Source organism: Myripristis murdjan, chromosome 17 (assembly GCF_902150065.1).
Source record: "Myripristis murdjan chromosome 17, fMyrMur1.1, whole genome shotgun sequence".
NCBI classification, from domain to species: Eukaryota; Metazoa; Chordata; class Actinopteri; order Holocentriformes; family Holocentridae; genus Myripristis; species Myripristis murdjan.
Window position 1 is genome coordinate 15,860,847 of NC_043996.1, and position 19,954 is coordinate 15,880,800.

The window sequence follows — 19,954 nt, forward strand, 5'->3', positions numbered from 1 at the left end:
ACACAGTATAAGACAACAGCAGCAAGTTTAAAACATTATTTATTAATACATAAAAAAAGCATTTACAGCAAAGACAATTCGGTGCTGTGATCAGCACACATTTAATATTAAAACATGTATTTGGTAAAGCCTAAGAATAATTTAACTTAAAAAAAAAAAAACATTATAAAACCGTAGTAAATTGTCATACACTTTATCACTGGAAGTGTGCAGGAGATATATATTTGCTGGAAGGGTGAACTTTGGTGCTGGAGTCAAACTCTGCTTGGATCCAATAATCTATCAATTAAACCAATCACTTTTCCTCATTCTAAATGACGGGGTGTCTTATCAAATGTGTGTGCAGTAGAGCTAGGTGTCTGGATCAGCCAACCAGAAATCATTGGTCCTTGTAAATGTGTATGTGTGTGTGTGTGTGTATGTATGTGTGTCTACAGACACACCCTCGTGCTGGTGGCAACATAAAATAGAGGTTATGTGCTTGAAACAGAAATCCGACAAGGCTAGGTTGGTTTGAAATGTTAGGATATACTTATGACATCGCTGCAATACTTTTTATTTTTTTATAAAAGTGACTCAGTTCTTACTGTTCTGCCACTGCGCCCGACCTCCTTTCCAGCTTTTTCTTCCATCATCCTAATCTCTTTCTCCTTTCCTTCACTCTCCCTCTCCATGAGCATGTTCTTGTCTTTCTCCTTTTCCTCCTTCAGTCTCTTCTCTCTCTCCCTCTGCTCTTTCTCTTCTTTTTTCTTCATCTCCTTCAGCCTCTTCTTCAGAGCCGAACGGTCACTCTGGCTGCACACCCCCAGAGCCTGGAGGAGGGAGAGAGGGAGGAGAGGAGAAAAGAAGATAGGGAGCACAGACAGGGACACAGGTGGGGCGGGTTGGGTTTTTTAAATGGGGGAAACATGGAAACCATTCAGAGTTCATGAAATCTGCATGAAATGGGAATTTTTACATTTCATTTTCAGGCTATTACATTTGACTATTAAAGGTCTAGAGGCTACAAATTAGGGATGCACTGGTTCCACATTTTTAGTCATCAGCCAGATCCCAGATTCAGAACTTATGATCCAGACAGAACGAGATCTTGATCACATATATACAAACAAGAGAGATACACAAATCTATCTGTGCCTGTACGTGTATATTTAAATTCACCAGCACGCATCATATACCTCTTCAGCGCCTCTTCTCATAAAAGCTAATAATAGCAGGTATAAAGGGGGTCAGTGAAAGAGGACTCACAAGTCATAGCTGATTTGAGTCTTGTGGGACAAAATCCACAAATCTTGTCTAAACAACAGCAGCTCACCTTGAGTTTCTCACTGTCCATGCTGAGAAGCTGCGGCCCATCCACACCTCTGGCAGTGAACTCGGCCACGTACTGCTCCATGTTCATGCCGCTTAACCACTGGCACACCTGCTGGTTGGTCCACTCCAAGATGGGCCGACTTTGCCACTGGTTGTTGTTATGAGCGGGGATCGGATCATTGTCCAAAGTCTGACATGATGCAAGATTTTTTTTTTTTAACATAAGAAAAGAGGGAGAATGGGAGAAATAAAAATGAGAGACAACAAAACGATAACAAGACACAAGGCTTTGAGTAAAGAAAAGATGAGCAGGCAAAGAGAGCTCCATAGGAAAGGAGGGAAAAAGGGAAGGAGAGAAAGGACAGACTCACCTCAGTGGAGGAAAAGGTGAAAGTGTGTGAGTGTCCAGAGAGGGAGTGATCAGAGACATGACCCACCATGCTGGAGCAGCCCACTGGAGATCCAATACTCTGGAACCAACACACACAAACCCAGGCCTCCTACGTAACACCCCAACTGTGATCATGCCTATGAACTGCAATGTGTGTGCATGCATTCTCATTTTTTAAAGCTACTCCAGTTTGCACTCGACATGCATGCACTAAAGTATGAATGCAGAATTCAAACACATGATGGCCTGCTCTGCCGCCACAATGTGTTTGTGTGAGTTCTCTCACCTGATCTCGTCTGCCCGTGGTGGTCAGATACGGCAAGCTGCTGCTTGACACAGACCGAAGCCTCTCCCTGCCTCTCTCACACTCCTCTTCCCCTTCCTTCTCCCTCCCTCGCTCTCCGAACCAGGGAAACGGCAGGCAGGAAGGCATGGAGGTGACCGAACCTGACGGGGAGACTCCAGTGGGTCCGTCCACCAGGTCGCCACATGAGGCCCTGCTGGAAAACACACAACCTTGATAACAATAAAACCTAGTTCCTTCCATTAATTTATTTTTGCAACATGGTGTACTGGCCACATGGGGGAAATGTAACTCTGCTAAAAGAAAGCAGATCCATAGCTTGGCGAGTTTTGGGTAAAGGGAAAACAAAGTAATGTGTGGGTCATCATTAATAAACTTTATTTAATAGAATTTATTCATAAATTAAATAAATAAGCTTTCTTGGGATTTTATTAAGCTGCAACTAGTCAATTTCTATTATGATTATGAAAGTAGTATGATGAGAATCTTCTACAAGTTTTGTTGGTTGACAGCCAGAGTGTTTTAATTTTAAATTTGCCAGTATGAACTGATTATCATCGAGAAAGATTTTCTATTATAAATATCAATATAATATCAATAAGTGAAAGAGGCACCGATGACATGCCTGACAAAATATGTTTAAATACTTAAAAAGCTGGTAGATTGAGTTGTCAGTTTTAACTGGCTGTAGTTCGAGTCCTTAGTCTTGATTGGCTGTCATCCTTCTAGGCTTACTGCCGTGTTGTGACAGACACTGAAGAGTCTGTGCTTTGCAATGATTTTATTACAGCTAAAAAAGCATTGAGGAACAATGTGAAAAAGAGCAATTCCCTTTTACACCATGATTTCAAAAAACACACCATGGTGAGGGTGATACCAATTAGCATCTATAGATTTGATGAAGCCATGTACCCCTTTGTTATGTCATCGAAAATTCAGGGAAAATCTGCATCAACTTTATAACTCAAAGAGACCCGTCATGTTTTGTGTTTGTGTGAATGTGAGGCATTATCACACCTGTTAGATATGGAGTCTCGACTTTTCTTCTCACTTCTGCTCCTTCTCCCTAGAGACTTCCGAAGGCCACTAGGAGAGAAAAAGAGATTACAAACAGGAAAAGCATCAGGGGGGAATGTACCAGCAGCCGAATGATACCATTAGAGATGGAACAAAATGTTGTTTGAGGTCAATAATAATAATAATAATAATATAATAATATTCTATCTCCTCATCGGCTATAGAATAAATATATTCCATAGCCGATGTGATTTTGTTAAGAATCGGAAAACAAATGTAGGTGGAAAACACTTTCAGTTTTTCAGACAGGCCTATCTAAAGATAATTAGAATTTGTAAACAAAATCCCACGTTAGTTTTGTACTGTTGCTAATTTGGCAGCTACACTGATGATACAAGAAATGCCAAATTTCAGACAAATTTTGGCAGTAAAATACATTTTGAACTGATACCAATATTGCTTTTTAAAGCTAATACAGACCAGTAGTGATCTGTATCAGCAACTTTGGCGGGTAGCTAGCAAAGATCAAGAGGTTCTTTGTGGTTGATGAACTTGTGAACTAGGAAAATGAGGTATTATGATCCCAAGTCCAAGACAAAAAAGAAGGGATAAAGGCTCATGCACCTGAAGTCAGGAAATTTCCTTTTGGACTTTCTGGATGCCGAGGATTTGGTGGGGGAGGGCGTGACCACGTCACTGATGTGGATGGGAGGGGTGAAGATGGAGGTGGTGGGGGGCTGAGTACTGAGGGCGGAGAAGGATGAGGTACTGGACTGGTCACTTCTACTGCTCCTTTGTAATGCCCCTACTGCTGAAGGAGCAGCCAGCGATGGGTTCTCCTGCATTTTCTGGACTTCATCTTCCTACAGGAAGGAACATGTGTGTGTGTGTGACAAGGCTGCAAATGAAGGAAAAAAAACACAGCTACACTACACAACTGAGTGTCAATGCATTTTTCAAATCTGCATCCGACCTGTCTTCTAAAGCTCTCTCTGAGTTTGTCCCGTGAGGGAGGGTGGCGCTTGGCTTTCTGGGCCAGCTGAGCTCTAGCTCTGTGGGCGCTGGAATCTAGACGACCTGTATCAGGAACTGGAATGCACCAGTCTGGACCTGACACACAAACACAAACAACATTTTTTCAAGAGGTCTGACAAACCTGTTCATTTTCGTGTTGGCACACAACAACAGAGAAGGCTTACACTTCCTTTGGCCCTGAACCCATAAAATCTCCTCTACACCAAGTGAGTAATATTACATAATAATTTTCATTTTCCAGTATTAAAAGTAACAGTTCACCCAAAACACACAAAAAAGATAATATCTCACTTATCCCTTGTGCAACCTATCCATCCTGATTCCTTTGTCTGATCTGATTGTTTGGATTGTTAAGCTGGGGGCATGAAGCACCTCAGACTGTCAAAAACTCAACAACAACAAAAACTGTTTCCACAAAAAATGACAAGGGTACTTGGCATAACCTGCAGGCTTCAGGGTGAAGAGTTTCATTGAGAAACTTGCAAACTGTAGCTATACACTTGGGTAATGTACTTGCTGGGGGTGGATGCATACAATTTGCCAGTATTATTTGCCAGAAAATAGTTCCCAACAAAAAAAAAACTCTTCGCCTGTGAGGACTGTGGATTATGTTGGGTATCCATGTCACTGTTTTTGGATAGAACCCTTTCTGTTTTACACATGTACATTTTTGACAGTTTGAGCTTCACAAAACACTACCCATCCATAGGGAAGACCACAGCTAACTGGAAACCTGATGTCTTTTTTATATTTTGGGTGAACTGTTCCTTCAAGTCAGCCATAGAGAAATGTATAGCACACATAGAGTAAGTCAGTACTTGCACACTGGTGTCACAAGTGTTACACCGTCCATCTGCTGAAGTAAAGCTGCCTACCTGGGACTGAAGTGTCCAGAGCGTGATTCTTTCTTTCAGGCACTGGCTCTTTTCTCTCTACCTGTGTGAGCTGTGACGAACAGCATGGAACAGTGACCACAGAGAAATGGCAGGTTCAATGAAGTCAATCCATGTGGGAATGAGAGAAGTCTCCTCTCACCTGCATTTGCAGTCTTTCCACAGTCTCTCTGTGTTTCTTATCTCTGTCCTCCATTTCTCTCCTCAGATCAGCTTCTCTCTTCTCCCTCTCCTCCTCTCTGCATGAACAAAGCAGGCGAATTTTATATGAAAAGGTTAATTCCAAACTCATCTAGAAGAAAACAAAAGACTCTCCCTCACAAAATCATTGCTAGCACAACATCAAAAGTATTTGGTGGAAAATTACAACTTCAACTACTTGTCTTGTCCCTCCTCCAGACTTGTAGTACTCAAGTCCCGGACTGGGACCGCTTTTTATGATTTGTGTATTAACTGCCTTTGCACTCAGAAGCCGTGATTAAGGACTCAAACTTATTTTCCCATTTTCTTGTCTTCTTTGTCATACAGAGGTGTAAAGGCTTCCTTTGCTTCCTAAATGATGTAGTGAAAATGACATTCATAGCTCTTGTGGTTTTATACGGTTATGCTGCATTACTAGCGTAAATGTGTTCAACTTCCTCCCACGTGCTCATTATTGCAGCATGTAGAGATGCAGCAGGGAACTCCCCAAGTTATTAGAGTTTATTAAACACACAATATAGTCTCCTTTGTCTGCCAAATTTGCAGGCTACCAGTATGTTTCAAACCAAATTCAATTAATTAATGACATAGCTTTCAACAGTTGCTGACTGTTCTCAATTTTGCTGATTTTATACCTTTACAATGTACGTCAGCTCTTACACCATAGCAGAGTGGCTATGAGCTCAGCTTAAAAATCAATTCAGACATGTACAGGTGACATGGGCTCAGGCACAGATCACAAGAACTACAACACTGCCCTCCTCCACACACCTCAAACTCAAGGGTTACCAAGAGTTGAATATTACCTGCTCTGGTATTCTCTGACCAGTCTCTTGGCCTTGCTGTATTTAATCTCCAGGCCCTCTGATTGGCTCTGAGCATCAGCCAAACGCTGGCTAACAACCCTACACAGGGTCTGGGCCTCTTGCCAGTACCTAATAGATAGTGGGAAGGTCAATGGGTCATTCACATCCTCTTAACCATTATCATCATTTTCATAATCATCTTCTAAATCATGATCAACATGATTATCTTTATTGCATGCATCAATTTCCCCCCAGTCTCTGTGCAGGTTCTGATCTTTGTTATAAACAAAAACATGATTACAAACAGGAAAGGATGCATAGAGCTTAGGATGCAGTACTTCTCCAGTTTGTCAGCTTTCTCCTCTCCATCTTCAACCCTTTGCTCCAAATCAGCCCTCTGGCTCTCCCACTGGGCTTGCTGCTCCTGACACACCTTCAACTGGGGAACAAAGGAAATCACAGTGTGCATGTGTTCATACATGGATGACTGTCAAATATGTTAAAAAATCTTTCCTGGAGCTGTTGAAAGAGAAGAGTTATTTTGCCTCACCCTACACGTGCCCAATCCTCTTACATCCAGGATGTTGATACAAAAATAAATAATAATTAAATAAAGTATTCACAGATCAAACAGTTGGATAGAAGAAAGCCAGACTTTCCACTGAAAAGCTTTTGCCAACCCAGTTATGTCACAGCAGTGATTACTTCAAGGAAAAGGCAGAAAGGAGGGCTGACGTGAAGTAGTGTTGGAACACGGCCCGTGTCCTAATAACTCCACACCACGTCATTTTATACACAGTTAAATGGGTCAGACTGTTCTAAATGTGGAGGGAAAGGTAGTGTATTAAGAATTGAGTACAGGAGTACAGTACTCGTGTGTGTGTATGTGTGTGTGTGTGTGTATGTGTCTGCATGAGATCTCAATCTCAGCAGAGTGACCTACCTTTTCCTTAGCTTGGTGAAGTTGGGTTGTTCTGATTTGTAGTTTTGACTGGAGCTAAAAAAAAAAAAAAAGCGAGCAGAAAACCAAAAATACACAGATAGTTTGGGTATATCACACCAAGTTAGACATGAAGGATGCACTAATATCACTTCCACACAGGGCTGAATGATATGGTAAAAAAAAACAATGCTAATATTTGCATCATAATCCTCAATTTTTCATCTACTACCGTTGATATAGACTTTGAGCGTATGGATCTTGATGGATTTTTGCTCATTATGAAGTACCTGCTGGTATTTGAGGCAGAGCTGATAGTTGTCAAGACTGGACAGTACAGACACATCCTCCTCCTCTTCCTCCTCTTCTTCCTCTTCTACTGACATGCCGTCATCATTGTCTGCACTTCCATCTCCTGACCTTGCTCTCTGTAATGCACACACACACACACACACACACACATACACGCGCACACACACACAGAAAAAAGTAAGTGAGCAAGCCTGTACGGAACCCTGAGCAGAACTCAAACTCCCCTCCTCTCATAGGAATCACACCTCTCTCTTGGGCTTGTCCATTTCCAGGCTTTCATTGATCAGCCGTGCCACTTCACTCTCTACCCCCTGCTTCTCTCGGCCAATCAAAAACCTGCAGCAAAGGTGAGCAGCCAGTCAAAGATGTGGTTACCGACAACATCTCGAGACAGACTTGGACACAAACACTTGAAAAACCAGCACGGGGCCAAATCAATTCTCCTTTTCAGCTAGTCAACACTGAAAATACCTTCAAGTAACTCAGACCAGACATTTTTTTCATGTTCCAGACCCCCAAACAGAATTTCATTAAGCTCCCGAATGGGCGCCCATTTGAAGTGATTTTGCACTACGGACCATTATATGAAAAAAATTCTTGGTTTGTGTTAAGTATTAAATTCTTTAGATGTCATACTAGGACATCGCACTGACAAATACATTCAAAGTGGTGAGATTAAAATATAATGTTGAAATATTGAAAACCACTGACTTATAAAACTCCTGACCCTTTTCACTGCTTAGTTTGCAATTTATTTTTAAACTGATACACCTTAAGATATGCCTTAAGATATTCAGCCTCCAAATCACTGACAGGAAAAATCTTACATCTCTGACAACTCTCCAACACTGTCAAAGGAGTAGCAATATATAGAAATGCATTCCACCATCTGTCAAATGCAAAGAAACCCTCTCACTGCCATGACAAACATCCCATTGCAAACGCAAACAGCACTGAAACATGACTCACTTGACCAGGCCTGATGTATTCTTGAGGACTGTGGCTGCAAACAGCTGAGAGACTCCAACCAAACTCACCCCATCCACCTCCACTATCTGGTCATTCACCTGGATCCTAATGCACGTGCGCACACAAAAACACAGCCAGAGAAGAGAGTGTCATCTTTTGGGAGTCACGCTGAATCCCACGTAAACAAGCAAGTGATTTTGTACATTACCTTCCATCCTTATGCGTAGCTCCTCCTTCAGTGATGGTCTTGACAAAGATTCCCAGCTTCTCCAGGCCCTGATCGGCACCCACGCCCATCCCAATTATACTGATGCCCAGACCTTCATCTCCTGGAGGCAAGGAGGGAAAACGTTGAGTGAAGACATTTATCCTCACAATACCAACACAGTCTGTGCCATCATAGTAGAAAGTAATGAACAAAAAAAAAACAGAGACACAGATGGAGTTGACTCATCCTCAGTTACAAAGCTGCAAGCTGATTAGCTATAAAACTCAGCACTTGAGGGGACAGCGAAAGGAGAGAATATCATCATGCTAATGCACAGAAAGTATCTGTAAAGATCGGAGAGGGTAACAAGACTGTCAGATGACAGAAACATCTTGCGAGGAGCCTTCTCCCATCCAAACCCATCTATGTCAGAGTCGGATTATTGTTTTTTTTTTTTTATGTACAGCCCCGCTGACTGTTCTGTTTTTAGTTTAAAGACTTTATCTTAAATGGTTCAGGCTAAATCTGTGCAGATGATTACGGAGAAAACATACAAACAGACGCGATCAGGAGGAAACACCTACCTTTTTCTATCTCCACAGGGAAAACGTCCATTTTATCCACCCTCTTTTCCAGCTCGTACTCAGCCGAGGCGGCTACTGGATCAATATCGTCGTTGCGTCTGTCGTACACTGCGTTCGAATAGGTACTGTACACCTGGCAGACAGCAGGAGGGGTGGGAGGCGTGGAGAGTGAGGTTCACTCAATACATGTCTAAAAATCAATTGTGGCGTCAGTTTACCTCAACACTAATGTAAAACTTTGGCCTATTGTAAATACTGCTATGAAAAATGTGCACGGCTAGTGTGTGTGCGCCATAGACACAGCAGATTGTGAAGCCAGCCATCTGCAGTTATTGACACAACAAGACACTGTTTATGCTGGCAGATCTTTAAGTGAGAGTGTGGAGTCACAGAGGGAGACAGAGGGAAAGTCAGAGAAAGTGAGAAAGAGACCCAGCGAGTGCATAGGTGCCATTCTCTCTGAGGCTTGAGCTGCTGCAGGCACACAGGCATCATTACAGGGAATGAGAAAATCATGCCACACACTTGCACAGTCCATTTGTCAGCCTGGCAAACAGCTTCCGGTGCTAACCTGACCATTTCCACCATAATTTGTCATGCATGTGCCCAGGTTAATATTAACACAAACACATGCAAGCACACAGGAATGTTTAGCGCGCTGTTGCATCAAAGCTCCTCTAAGTATTGACAGAGAGGAGCGTGTGCCATCTTGCCTCTCCTCCTCCCCTAATGGATTAGAAACATGGCTTTGGGCGAACACGTCTCTTTTATGGATTCTGACAACAGCTGGAACTGACAGCCACACAAATCTACAGCTACACAGTTGTATGTCAAGCTGCTTTAAATGTATAAATTCAAAAACACCATGCAACATGCAGCTGCCAATCAAGTGAATAAAGGATGCTGAATGCCAGTAGTGTGAGGTAGTTCTTACAGAGCAAATTTTTTACTTCTTTAAAATGAGTTATTTCCTTACTCTGATTGGTGCTGTGGAGAACTTGACCGCTCTCTTCCTGACTTCCTCTGCGTCTTCATCATCCTGCTCAGCTAGTTCAGGAATACCAGGAATTTCCTCGTATCCCAATGACGGCTGCTCTGCCGGAGCCGGAGAGCCTTCCTGATCCTGCCTTGGTGATTTTGAGTCCCTGGGATGAGCCTGGCTCTCCCGTTCCTGATCGTACACAAAAGCCTCATTCTCAATCCCACAGATTGCTGTGGACTCTCCTCCTCCTCCATTATCTTTCCCATCGGCCTCACCTTTTCCTTCAGCAACTCCTCTGCTCTTCTCTTGTTTGACATGCTCTTCTTGCAGCTTAGAGCCGGCATCTTCTACTTTCTCGTTTCTTTCTTCCTCCTCTATTCCAATCCTTTCCTTTTCTCCACTTGACCTGCATTCTCTCTCTGCATCTTCCCCTCCCACTTTTGCCTTTTCCTCAGTGTACAACTTCTCTTCCTTGTAAACATACCCCTCAAGCATCTTGCCCCCCTCTTCCTTCCCGGCCCTTTCCACCACCACTTCCTTCGTCTTTTTCTGTCTGTTCTCCCTTTCTTCTACGAACTTCTCAGTCTCAGCACTGAGCCGTCTGTTGTTTTCATTCTGCTCCTCCCTTTCACCCTCACCCACCCCATGTTCATTCACCTGCTGGTACTTGTCTCTTCCTGCTACCCCGTCATCTTCAATCTCTCTTTTAGGTGGCACGCTGGCAGATAATTCCTTTTGGTATTCTCCTAAGAATTCAACTAGGTGACGATCTTCCAGTCTTTGCTCTACCATATGAAGGCCTGCAGAGGTTTCACATACTGGTGAGGTTCCCATACTTGGCTCTTCAAAAACATCATCCACTAGGGGCTCCTGGGTTTTTCCTAACACTTGTTTCATGCACATTTCCACCTCATCCTTTCTCCCGTTTATGTCCGCCTTCCTCTGCCCGTCCTCCTCGTTCTCATCGCTCTCTGATGACTCGTTCTTCACGTCTACGAGTTCTGCCCTCACTGGCTCTTCGGGGGTCAAACAGGGGTGAAGGCTTGGTGCTCCTGCCGACTCTTCCTCTCTGGTGCCCTCTCTGTGGGACGTTGCTCTTTGGGCATTAAGACAGCAGCAAGTTTGAGAGGCAGCTTGTGTGTTGGACACTTCATTCAAGGAATGCACACAGCATTCAGTCTCCTCCCTCCCAGATGTGACCTTGGCTATGGCACTAGGTGATGGAGGCAGATTGTCTTTTCTTGGGCAGAGGTGTTTTGGGTGATTTTCCAGTGATGTGTGTGCACGAAGCTGTGTCTTTGGTGAAGAAATGTTTATGATGGGTAAGTCTGATTCGTTCAAATGACCTGAGCCATCCTCTTTGTGTTCTCCCTTTTCATTTACTGACATTTTCACATCTTCCTCTTTTTCCAACTGGCTGGCCCCTCCTCTCCCATCTTCCCCCTCTCCTCTCCCATCCGCCATCCCCTTGCTTCCCCTGACAGAAATAAGTTTTCCACCGGGTCCCCCGCCAACCTCCATCACCTTGGTCTCGAATAACTTCCGGGTCACGGAGAACTTCTGAGCCAGAGCAGCTCTGTCTATCTCCTCTGACTTGGAGGGTTTATCTATCAGAGAAGACTCTACATTAAGAATGCCGGCTATGCTGCTGAGAGCAGATGAGGAACCGAGGAAGGAACGTCTTGGCTCAGGAAGAGGTGAGGGAACCTGCAGGGGAGTAAGCTGCGGGGACTTGAATGGTGTGGAGCCAGAACTCAGCAGTGGCGTGCCATCTTGTTTTAGCTGCTGGCTGTCCATCTGGAGGAAAATGTTGTCTCTGATCTTGGGCCCCCTGGTGCTGTGGACCCTCCCTCTGCTCCGTGGGCTGCTGGTGTGGGACATTACGGGATCTGACATGCTTGACGGCAGTCTTGTAGGAGCAACCTTGGACCCTGGATGTCTAGTGGTCGCAGTGTCAAAGGAGCATTTGATGGCATGGAAGTCAGACTTGTAGGTTATCCTGTGGGGGGAGGCACTCCGGCCTTTACTGTCTGTCCGCATCATTTGGGAATGGAGATTCTCCAACGAGTAGAAATAGTACAGAGGAGCTGAGGAAGTGCTCTTGTAGCGTTAAAGTGACTGACTCAATTTAGTGCTGAGCTTAGGCAGACGTGCAGTATATTAGAGCTTAATTTTGAGAACTTGCTGGTACAGTCGAATGCTGGTGATTAAGGCAGGTAAGATGCGGGAGGATAGATGTTAAGGCTGGTGTTGAATTGGAGCAGATTAGTCCTAGGACAGCTGTGACAAAGGGACTAACACTAAAGCCAATTGCATGCAGGTTTTGGTCCGTAAACCTCACAGTTTCCATGCAGTCTTCTTATTTCTGTTCACCATCACCACGCCAAACATTTTCCTGAAAGAGGTATTTGTAAACACGGTAAATAAAAAAAAAGTATGAAAAGACACATCATCAAAACGCACCGTCCATACAAACTATATCCACGAAAAGCAACAAACTTACTCGGGCGCGTATGTCCAACGCATTTAACTTAAAGCTAATAAAATAAACAAACTGTAGGCAAGGTACGTACTCTCACCGATCAGGGTTTGCAATTCTTCCCTCTGTCATATCAAGGCTACAAAACCACATAAACTCGTCGCTGACACTGGAAGATTACAAAGGCCATTCACTTGGCACAGCTATTTACAATTAACTCCAGCAGCAATGGGCGCTCCTGGGTAAATGCTACCTCAAGTGCTGTCGGAAATATCGTAAATCTGAGCGTTGCACACTTGAACGGCCCATCAACGCGATAATTAGGTCCTTGGATAACACTTTCTGTCCTCCCTCAGCCTGCCAAGATGTGTTATTTATAGATCGGAGGAAGCTGTATGAAGAACTGCTAATCAAACGAATGTAGGCCATTGTGTTCAATGGGATTGGGATTCTATATCAAGCAATTAACCGGCTATTGCGACGTGTTTCCTTTTGCATTGATTGTTTATCTTAGTTTTCGCGAAACAAATGAAGCCTACTTAAACAGTTTAAACATCAGTTGTAAGCCCGGTGTGTGCTGTCTCCTCTTCATTGTATCCTGCAGCGCAACGCACAGAAATAAAATATCAGTCAACAAATACTCATTTTGTAACAATGCACAAAATGACAAATACTTGAATGCGTGATATAAGTGGTTGGCGAAGTAGGGAAATAGAAGTTTCGAGGCGCACTTGAAGGCAGCAAATCTCACTAATCCAGGAGCGCGCATTTTAAAGGTGTGATGAGCATGTAATCACTGGCCTACTGGACTGCATAATAAAGTAGTATATCATTTTCTTACGAGATTCCCGATAGTTTCATCTAACTGCAGCAGCTGTGTTGGATCGTAGTCAGCCTCTCTTCACGGCTCCCTCACTGTGTTAATTACAGACAGATGGCGACTCATGTCTCTAAATACTGTAAGTGGATTATTCCTTCAGTAATCCTGTGTAAACTACTCCAGTTACTGGTGAAACACTGATTGTGAGTGGGTTAACTAACAAGTATGGCCAGCAGCGTGCCAAGGTAGCCGACATTCAAAAGGCCAAGTTGATCCATCTGTGCCGTGCTCATCCACACAGGAACCTTACACAGTTTTGTTTGGCTACTGGTTGCACACTTCATTTATATCATAGAGTCCTGTTACAGTAACAATGAAGGCTGCTACAACACAAGGGATGCTATTCTTGAGGACAATGTAGACTAATGATTTAATTGCATCTTTCTTATTTCAAGTGGAAAATGACTGACAAATCAGTTATGAATAGGTGTCATATCATAGAATGGTTCGTAAACAAGCAGTTATTGTCCCATCCAGACACAAAAGCAGAATATAAGAGGACTTACCTTTACCTATGATCATCACCATCCTCATGTCAGTGTTGTCATCACCCGTGAAAATGCAATATCACTCTGACAGAGGCTTCCCTGGGATCAGAGGTAAGCTTTTTGTGAATATATACCTGTGCGCATGATGCAGGTTAGTGCAATCAGCTAGAATCTCCAGCGTCTACCTGTGTGTACGAGGCGAACAGGAGCAGTGATGCAGCACCTGCTGATGCATGTGCCTCTGTGCGTGAGTGTGTGTGTGTCTGTGTCTACCTGTGTGTTTGCAATGCCTGTGAGTGAAACAGTGCAGTACCTGTGCCTGTCTGTGAAGCTGGATGTGTGGCAGATAGACTGGACTGGACTAGACTGGACTGGACTGATCCGTGCAGAGCAGGAGAATGGTTCTGCTTGCTGTGACCTGGATCTGACTGGAGACCATTGTCCCAGGTGGCACCGGGACCTAGTTGATATAAATACTGGCCAATCACAAAAGCCTTCCACTGAATGAGGCTAACCAGGAGAGGGAGAGGAGGGAGGGAAAATGAATTGAGTGAATTGAAGTAGAGACAGAAACTGAGGGAGTGATGGGGCAGGGTGGGGTGGGGTGGGGGGTTGATTTTGAGAGGTGGAGGCAAAGAGAAGGTGAGGGAGGGAGCACAGAAAGAAAGGTAGTGAAGGAGAGAATGGAATGAGAAAATTAACTGAACGGTACAGGCGGTGAAAATTGTGATTGCGGGAACAGAAGATAGGGGTGAGGGAGGGTCCACAGGGGTGAGAGGTGGCAAGCTGGAGGAAAAAAAACGAAATTAAAAGCATAAATGGAGCAGGGAAATGCATGATGATAGCTTTTTGTATGAAATCAGTGATATTTATAATTGGTGGCAGTGAGACGAGAAACACAAAGATCCCTATTTGTTGGCATAATCCTCAACTCATATTTCTTCCATCAGCAGCTGTAGGTCACCTTGACTTGTACAGAAGGCTGTGTGGTCCTCTCTCCTCAGGCTGCCTAACTGCAGGACAGAAACGCTGAGAGATTGTTTAGACAAGATGACACACAGTCATGCATGCACACATTACTAACCCTGCCATTCAGGGTGGGTTTGCAGGCAGACAGTCATAGGCCTGAGATGGCTGTGTGTGTGTGAGTGTGTGTGCAGGAGTAGGGGTGCATCTGTAGGCATGAACTGCAGAGGGGTCAATTCAGTCACTGCCACTTGCTCAGACACACCTTGTAGCGAGAGCCAACATCTATTATAACAACAACAGCAACCTGTACCCCTGCCAATGCAACCAGCTGTGCCAGCTGTTTGTGTTTGGATAAGCTTTGCTTTGGCCATGAAAGCATCACACAAAACTTGAAGACAGAGCTGTATGACAGTGTGGCATGTTTGCTTTCCCGCTTGGTTTTCCTGCGACCTCACATCCTGCCATTAGATTAATGTTGTTAATTCAGTGAGTCCAATTAGGGAAGGAGGGCAGATGCTTCCTCACAATCAGATACTGTCTGAAAGCTGATGCTATCAGCTGTGTGTATGTCATGTAGACTGAATTTGGCAGACCATCATCAGCCCCAGATGGTGATCTATTTAGTCAACCATATTTAGAGTTTTCCCAGCCTCACCAGGGAGTCACACTCAATCCTCTGAACATTCTGATGCACACACACACACACACACACACACTTAAGCTCAACCCATGGCTGTGACAAACACATAAGTCAGCAGCATAAATGAGAAAAGAGCAGCCTAATACTTTTGCAGCCCTCCACAAGTTACTGTATATGGTGCTGTGAGTTAGTGTGGGGTGTCCCTTAAACGGCGGCTTTAATCACTCACATCTTGGTACATCTGTGAGGGTACAAACACTGATGCTGCCACTTGGTGTCCAGATACAGTTACTGCACTTGAAATGAGGTAAAATGCAGTAGAATTTTCTTTTAATAAGAATGATAAGCAGGATAATAATGAACATCTGCAAAATGGACATTGTTTATGCCCTGCACAAACAATTCAAATTGTAGCTTTCTTAAATATTGAAATAGACACATGACTTTGTCTGCCTTGTATGGAAGGTAACTCATAATTGTGGAATCATGTCAAACCCTCAATGAATAAATTTAAAGGGAATGAATTAAGAACTTTATTTAATATAAATGAGCCATCACTCATGGGATTACAAGACAGTTTCACTTGTAGAATTCAGTGACGATGATCTGCGGCTTAACAGTTCATAGGTGTCAACCTATGAAGAACATCAAGATCTCAGTGTCAAATTTACCTTTTTGGAAATCGATTCTACAAGAGCTTTTCTACTGTGTTGTTTTCATGAACCTCATGAACTCATATCTTTTTTAATGCTGTAGTAATTTATTTTTCTTAAACACATTATTCAGAAGAAACATGTTAATAATAGCATGTTACACATTCTGAGACAGCTGGCACTGGTGTGTGTGTGCTGCTAAAACACTTACACAGATGCACACACACAGACACGCACCCACACACACAGACACGCACACGTACACACGTACACACACACACACACACACACACACACACACACACAGATAGCTTTACAATATGGCGAAAATTTGCTCAATAACCCTCCAGTACTACAGTCATGCGTAATGAAATGCCATGTCAAACAGTGAGGCATAAATACACATGCGCGCATGCACACACACACACACACACACACACACACACACACACACACACACACACACACACAGAGTAACAAGTGCGTGCATTATAATTCACCTGATGCAGTAGAACTAATACCTTTTAGGATGGGAATCCCTGTTTACATACTTGTCAGATTATGCAATGGGTGTGTGTGTGTGTGTGTGTAAGTGTGTGTTTGTTACATTGATGCACATGTAACAAATAGCATTTCCTCAGTCTCCCTCATAGCTCTCATCAAGTGTTAGGACCCCCCCCGCCCCCTCCCCGTAATGCCTTCCAGAGCCGACTATGCATCACTGGACACAGTAAATCTTCCTCTAACCCTCTTCTGTTCTCACTACTCTCTCTCTCTCTCTCTCTCTCTCTCTCTCTCTATTTCTCCTTCTCTCTCTCTCTCTCTCTCTCTCTCTCTCTCTCTCTCTATAAACACTCAGAACTGCCTGGTGCTCATCCATCTCCCACCCTCTCTCCCTGCTGTGGCTGTGGTCATCCTGGTGACAGGCCTGCATCACTGGGTTGACAGGCTGCATCTCCACTACTGCTGCCTGTCTGCCATCACTTGGGCTGAGACAAAACACTGAAGACTAACAGCACCTTGTTGCTGTTTGTATAGCATTTCATATGAGATACCAGTCTGCACTGGACCAGTTGTATCTTACACTAATGTTTATTTAGTCAAACCGAGGCTGATGTTGCAGAAGCAGCGTTCACAGGCTTGAACATGGCCTTAAGACATCAGCTCATGCCATGTTGCTCAAACTCTTATGCTTGGTTTAGCATTATAGCATCACCCTGACAATGCTGCAGCTCTAATTGGGTTTTGCTCCTTTGTCCTCATCATAGAGCTTACATTGTACCAAACCTCATGACTTATTTTCAAAGATACAGATTACAATTTGAAAATAAAGTCAAGGGCGGCAAAATTCACCATATGGAGATGTAATACATGTACACACCGAGGATTTCTATGTATTTCATAATGTAACCATATGAAATACCCACGTATAAAAAGCATTTGAATGTGGCACATTTTCAAAAATTGACATAAATGTTTAACATAATTACAAATAAATGCATCATCCTTATTGTAACACCCAGTATTTCATATATTCACATAAATATATATTCAGCATGGATGAGCTACACATAATCACCATATCCAGAAAGGAGCATGTTTGGTTCATAACTCTATGGAACCGATTCCTCTAGTTTAGGGCATCACTACAACATTCCCATAATATTCCTATGGAGGCTTACTGTGTGACTATGGTATATTCAACTGTGGGATTCTATAGGCTACACCCTAACTGTAGTTTGTGTTTTATCTTATATCTCATGTAGCCTCACAGTGACATTCCTATAATGTGCCATGCATTTCCACAGACGTACGCTGGAACATGTCTTGAAATGAGCACTGCTGTGTATGTCACTCTGTTATTTTGCAGCCCTTTCATGCCCTCAAAGCTCCATGAAAGCAGATTGACACAAGCCATCTGCATGGCATGGTGAAGACAGAGGGCTGCAGCCTGTAGCTGTGCGAGCCGCGGAGCTGTACAGTACGTGGGGCCATCAGGATGGATAACGGAGGGGCGGGGACGCCGGGGAGGGGGTGCAACCGGAGCTCTCTTCATTAACGACCACCGACAACCGGGGAGCCTCCTCCCCGTAGCATCACAGGCTTCGCCAACACTCACACACACCCGGGGAAAATGGTCGCGGTGCATACGGCAACTAATTCGCCTCCATCGGCGGAGTGGATCTACTGTCTGGATAAAAGGTATGTAAACACGCTTCATGCCGAGCATCCTCATAAAACCGCATGCTTTTCCCCGCGCCCTGCCTCGCTCCATTCATCCGCGTCAACGTGATTAATCGGAGCCGGCGATTGCTGCGTGTGCAATGAGTGTGTGTGCAATAATAATAGTGTAACACGCCTTGTTTTTTGGGCGTATTATATGTCACTGTCATTTTGTAGTTCATCTGCCTCGCACCCACTGATGAATCACGTTGTGTCGTGCATTACAATGCAGCCCTGCTTTTATTGTGTTTTCATGTCTCCTCCTCGGTCAAAAAGGCGTTGGTGGCTTCGAGGTTCACTGGGATGCTCCAGTCCCTGCATGGGCTGAGCTGCTGTGATAGATGGCAGAATAGACGCACATGCTTTACGCCCGCTGGAATCGAAAAAGACGTTTAGTGGTTGCAATATGTTGGCGGGTTGTTTATATTATTCCCTCATATATGGGTTAGAGGCAGGTCAATGCTCTGGTCTACTACTGCAGGATCATTTTGTCAGGATGCTGCGTGTGTGTCTTTGATTTGTCTAGTCTGACTAAACAGGTCAGAATGTGAGTATGTATTATGATCATGATACTAAAGGCTGTACTCCTAATTTGCCAGCCCTGCTTTGAGTTAATGGATCCATGTAATCATGACACAGACTGGAAAAAATCCCCCATCTATGTGTCCAGTTCCAGTAAAACAGAGAAGGTAATATTGCCTCACATGCAGAGCCGTAAACAGTCTCCAGTTGTCTCCAGTTGTGAAGGCTGGCCTTGAGCTTAAATAAATAATCAAGTGAAAGGGCAGCTTACATACATCAGCGATTAGATAATACTCTTCACAATTAAACAGTTCACAGTTCACTAGATCACACAACAAACATGCATGGCCACACACAGCATTCGCTGTGGCACATCAGGTTACCATAGGCAACCCGAGGCTACCATCTTGTCCTCCCATCATCTCCTTCAATAAAAACAGGATGCATGTTGATAAAGCTCCAAGGAGCTGTTGAAAGGCTGCAGATTAAGTGACAACTCATTTCCTCCCTACATCAAAATAATGGGTGTAATGTGCCACAATCCATTACTTTGCCTTCTGAGCTTCTTAATTACTTGTATCCACACTATGGATGCCTGTGATGTTAAAAGTAGTGTGTAGTAACAACAGTTTGTTGTTAAATGAGCTGGTGTAGAGCAATAGCAGGGTATGATTGCCTATTAAAGCTGTCAGTGTTAGACGGGTCTGATGCTTACGGCGATAAAAATATTGCATTTTATTGCCCTATCAGGTGAAAAAGAGAATAGTACAGGCCTGTGTTATGTCAAATGCAGTCTCTCTTCACTCGCTGGCGTTGAGTAAGTGCAGACTGTGTTTTCATGGGCCATAAGATTGGAGCAGACAGGATCTTATAGTGGAGCACTCAGTCCCCTTCAGCTATGCACCTCTTATTCAATCAATATCCAGCAGAGTGTGTGTTTCAGAGCGTTCATCTCCAGTAATTGTTGATGTGAGTGAGAGAAGAGTGAAAGCCAACATGAGGGAGGGAGAGAGAGAGAGGAGGACAGAGGTTAAGACGGGACTGTCTCTAATATATCCGCCCAAAGACATTTATTGCCAGTGAGTGTGAAGTATGTGAGATAAGATCTGATTTATTCTGAGTTCGGTGATGCCTGAGGCGGGTA

General features: G+C 43.8%; 2 protein-coding genes across 11 annotated transcripts in view; one reads left to right on the forward strand and one right to left on the reverse strand.

Moving 5' to 3' along the window:
* Positions 1 to 21: 21 nt before the first annotated feature.
* LOC115374760 (neurabin-1-like) lies at positions 22 to 14,134 on the reverse strand. Of its 10 annotated transcripts, none has more exons than XM_030073857.1 (20): positions 14,117 to 14,134; positions 13,822 to 13,902; positions 9,951 to 12,351; positions 8,975 to 9,107; positions 8,391 to 8,511; positions 8,183 to 8,287; positions 7,459 to 7,549; positions 7,192 to 7,329; positions 6,905 to 6,958; positions 6,300 to 6,400; positions 5,962 to 6,090; positions 5,097 to 5,193; positions 4,937 to 5,006; positions 4,000 to 4,136; positions 3,651 to 3,889; positions 3,027 to 3,095; positions 1,992 to 2,205; positions 1,686 to 1,784; positions 1,316 to 1,504; positions 22 to 812 (listed from the first exon to the last, which is right to left on the reverse strand). In XM_030073857.1, exons 3-20 carry the CDS (start codon positions 11,997 to 11,999, stop codon positions 564 to 566), a joined length of 4,284 nt encoding a protein of 1,427 aa, XP_029929717.1. In that variant the 5' UTR covers positions 12,000 to 12,351; positions 13,822 to 13,902; positions 14,117 to 14,134; the 3' UTR covers positions 22 to 563. The 10 variants fall into 10 exon arrangements, with proteins under 10 accessions (XP_029929717.1, XP_029929722.1, XP_029929724.1 ...); XM_030073862.1 differs by lacking the exons at positions 13,822 to 13,902; positions 14,117 to 14,134 and adding an exon at positions 13,277 to 13,350 and having other exon boundaries at positions 9,951 to 11,211; positions 11,251 to 12,351; XM_030073864.1 differs by lacking the exons at positions 13,822 to 13,902; positions 14,117 to 14,134 and adding an exon at positions 13,277 to 13,350 and having other exon boundaries at positions 9,951 to 10,851; positions 10,897 to 12,351.
* Positions 14,135 to 18,177: 4,043 nt separating this feature from the next.
* LOC115374765 (rap guanine nucleotide exchange factor 4-like) overlaps positions 18,178 to 19,954 on the forward strand; it is a 28,484-nt gene continuing 26,707 nt past the window's right edge. The window contains exon 1 of the mRNA XM_030073876.1: positions 18,178 to 18,267. Coding sequence (XP_029929736.1) covers positions 18,200 to 18,267 — 68 coding nt within the window. The 5' untranslated portion in view covers positions 18,178 to 18,199. The remainder of the gene's footprint in view (positions 18,268 to 19,954) is intronic.

What these genes read in the sequence shown, in the direction of transcription:
- LOC115374760 (XM_030073857.1), bottom strand. Translation starts at nt 11,999, where the DNA reads ATGATGCGGACAGACAGTAAAGGCCGGAGTGCCTCCCCCCACAGGATA. An exon ending in GCTACGCATAAGGATGGAAG is followed by an intron (nt 8,288 to 8,390) that starts GTAATGTACAAA and finishes CACGTGCATTAG; the next exon opens with GATCCAGGTGAATGACCAGA. An exon ending in TTCACCAAGCTAAGGAAAAG is followed by an intron (nt 6,401 to 6,904) that starts GTAGGTCACTCT and finishes TTTGTTCCCCAG; the next exon opens with TTGAAGGTGTGTCAGGAGCA.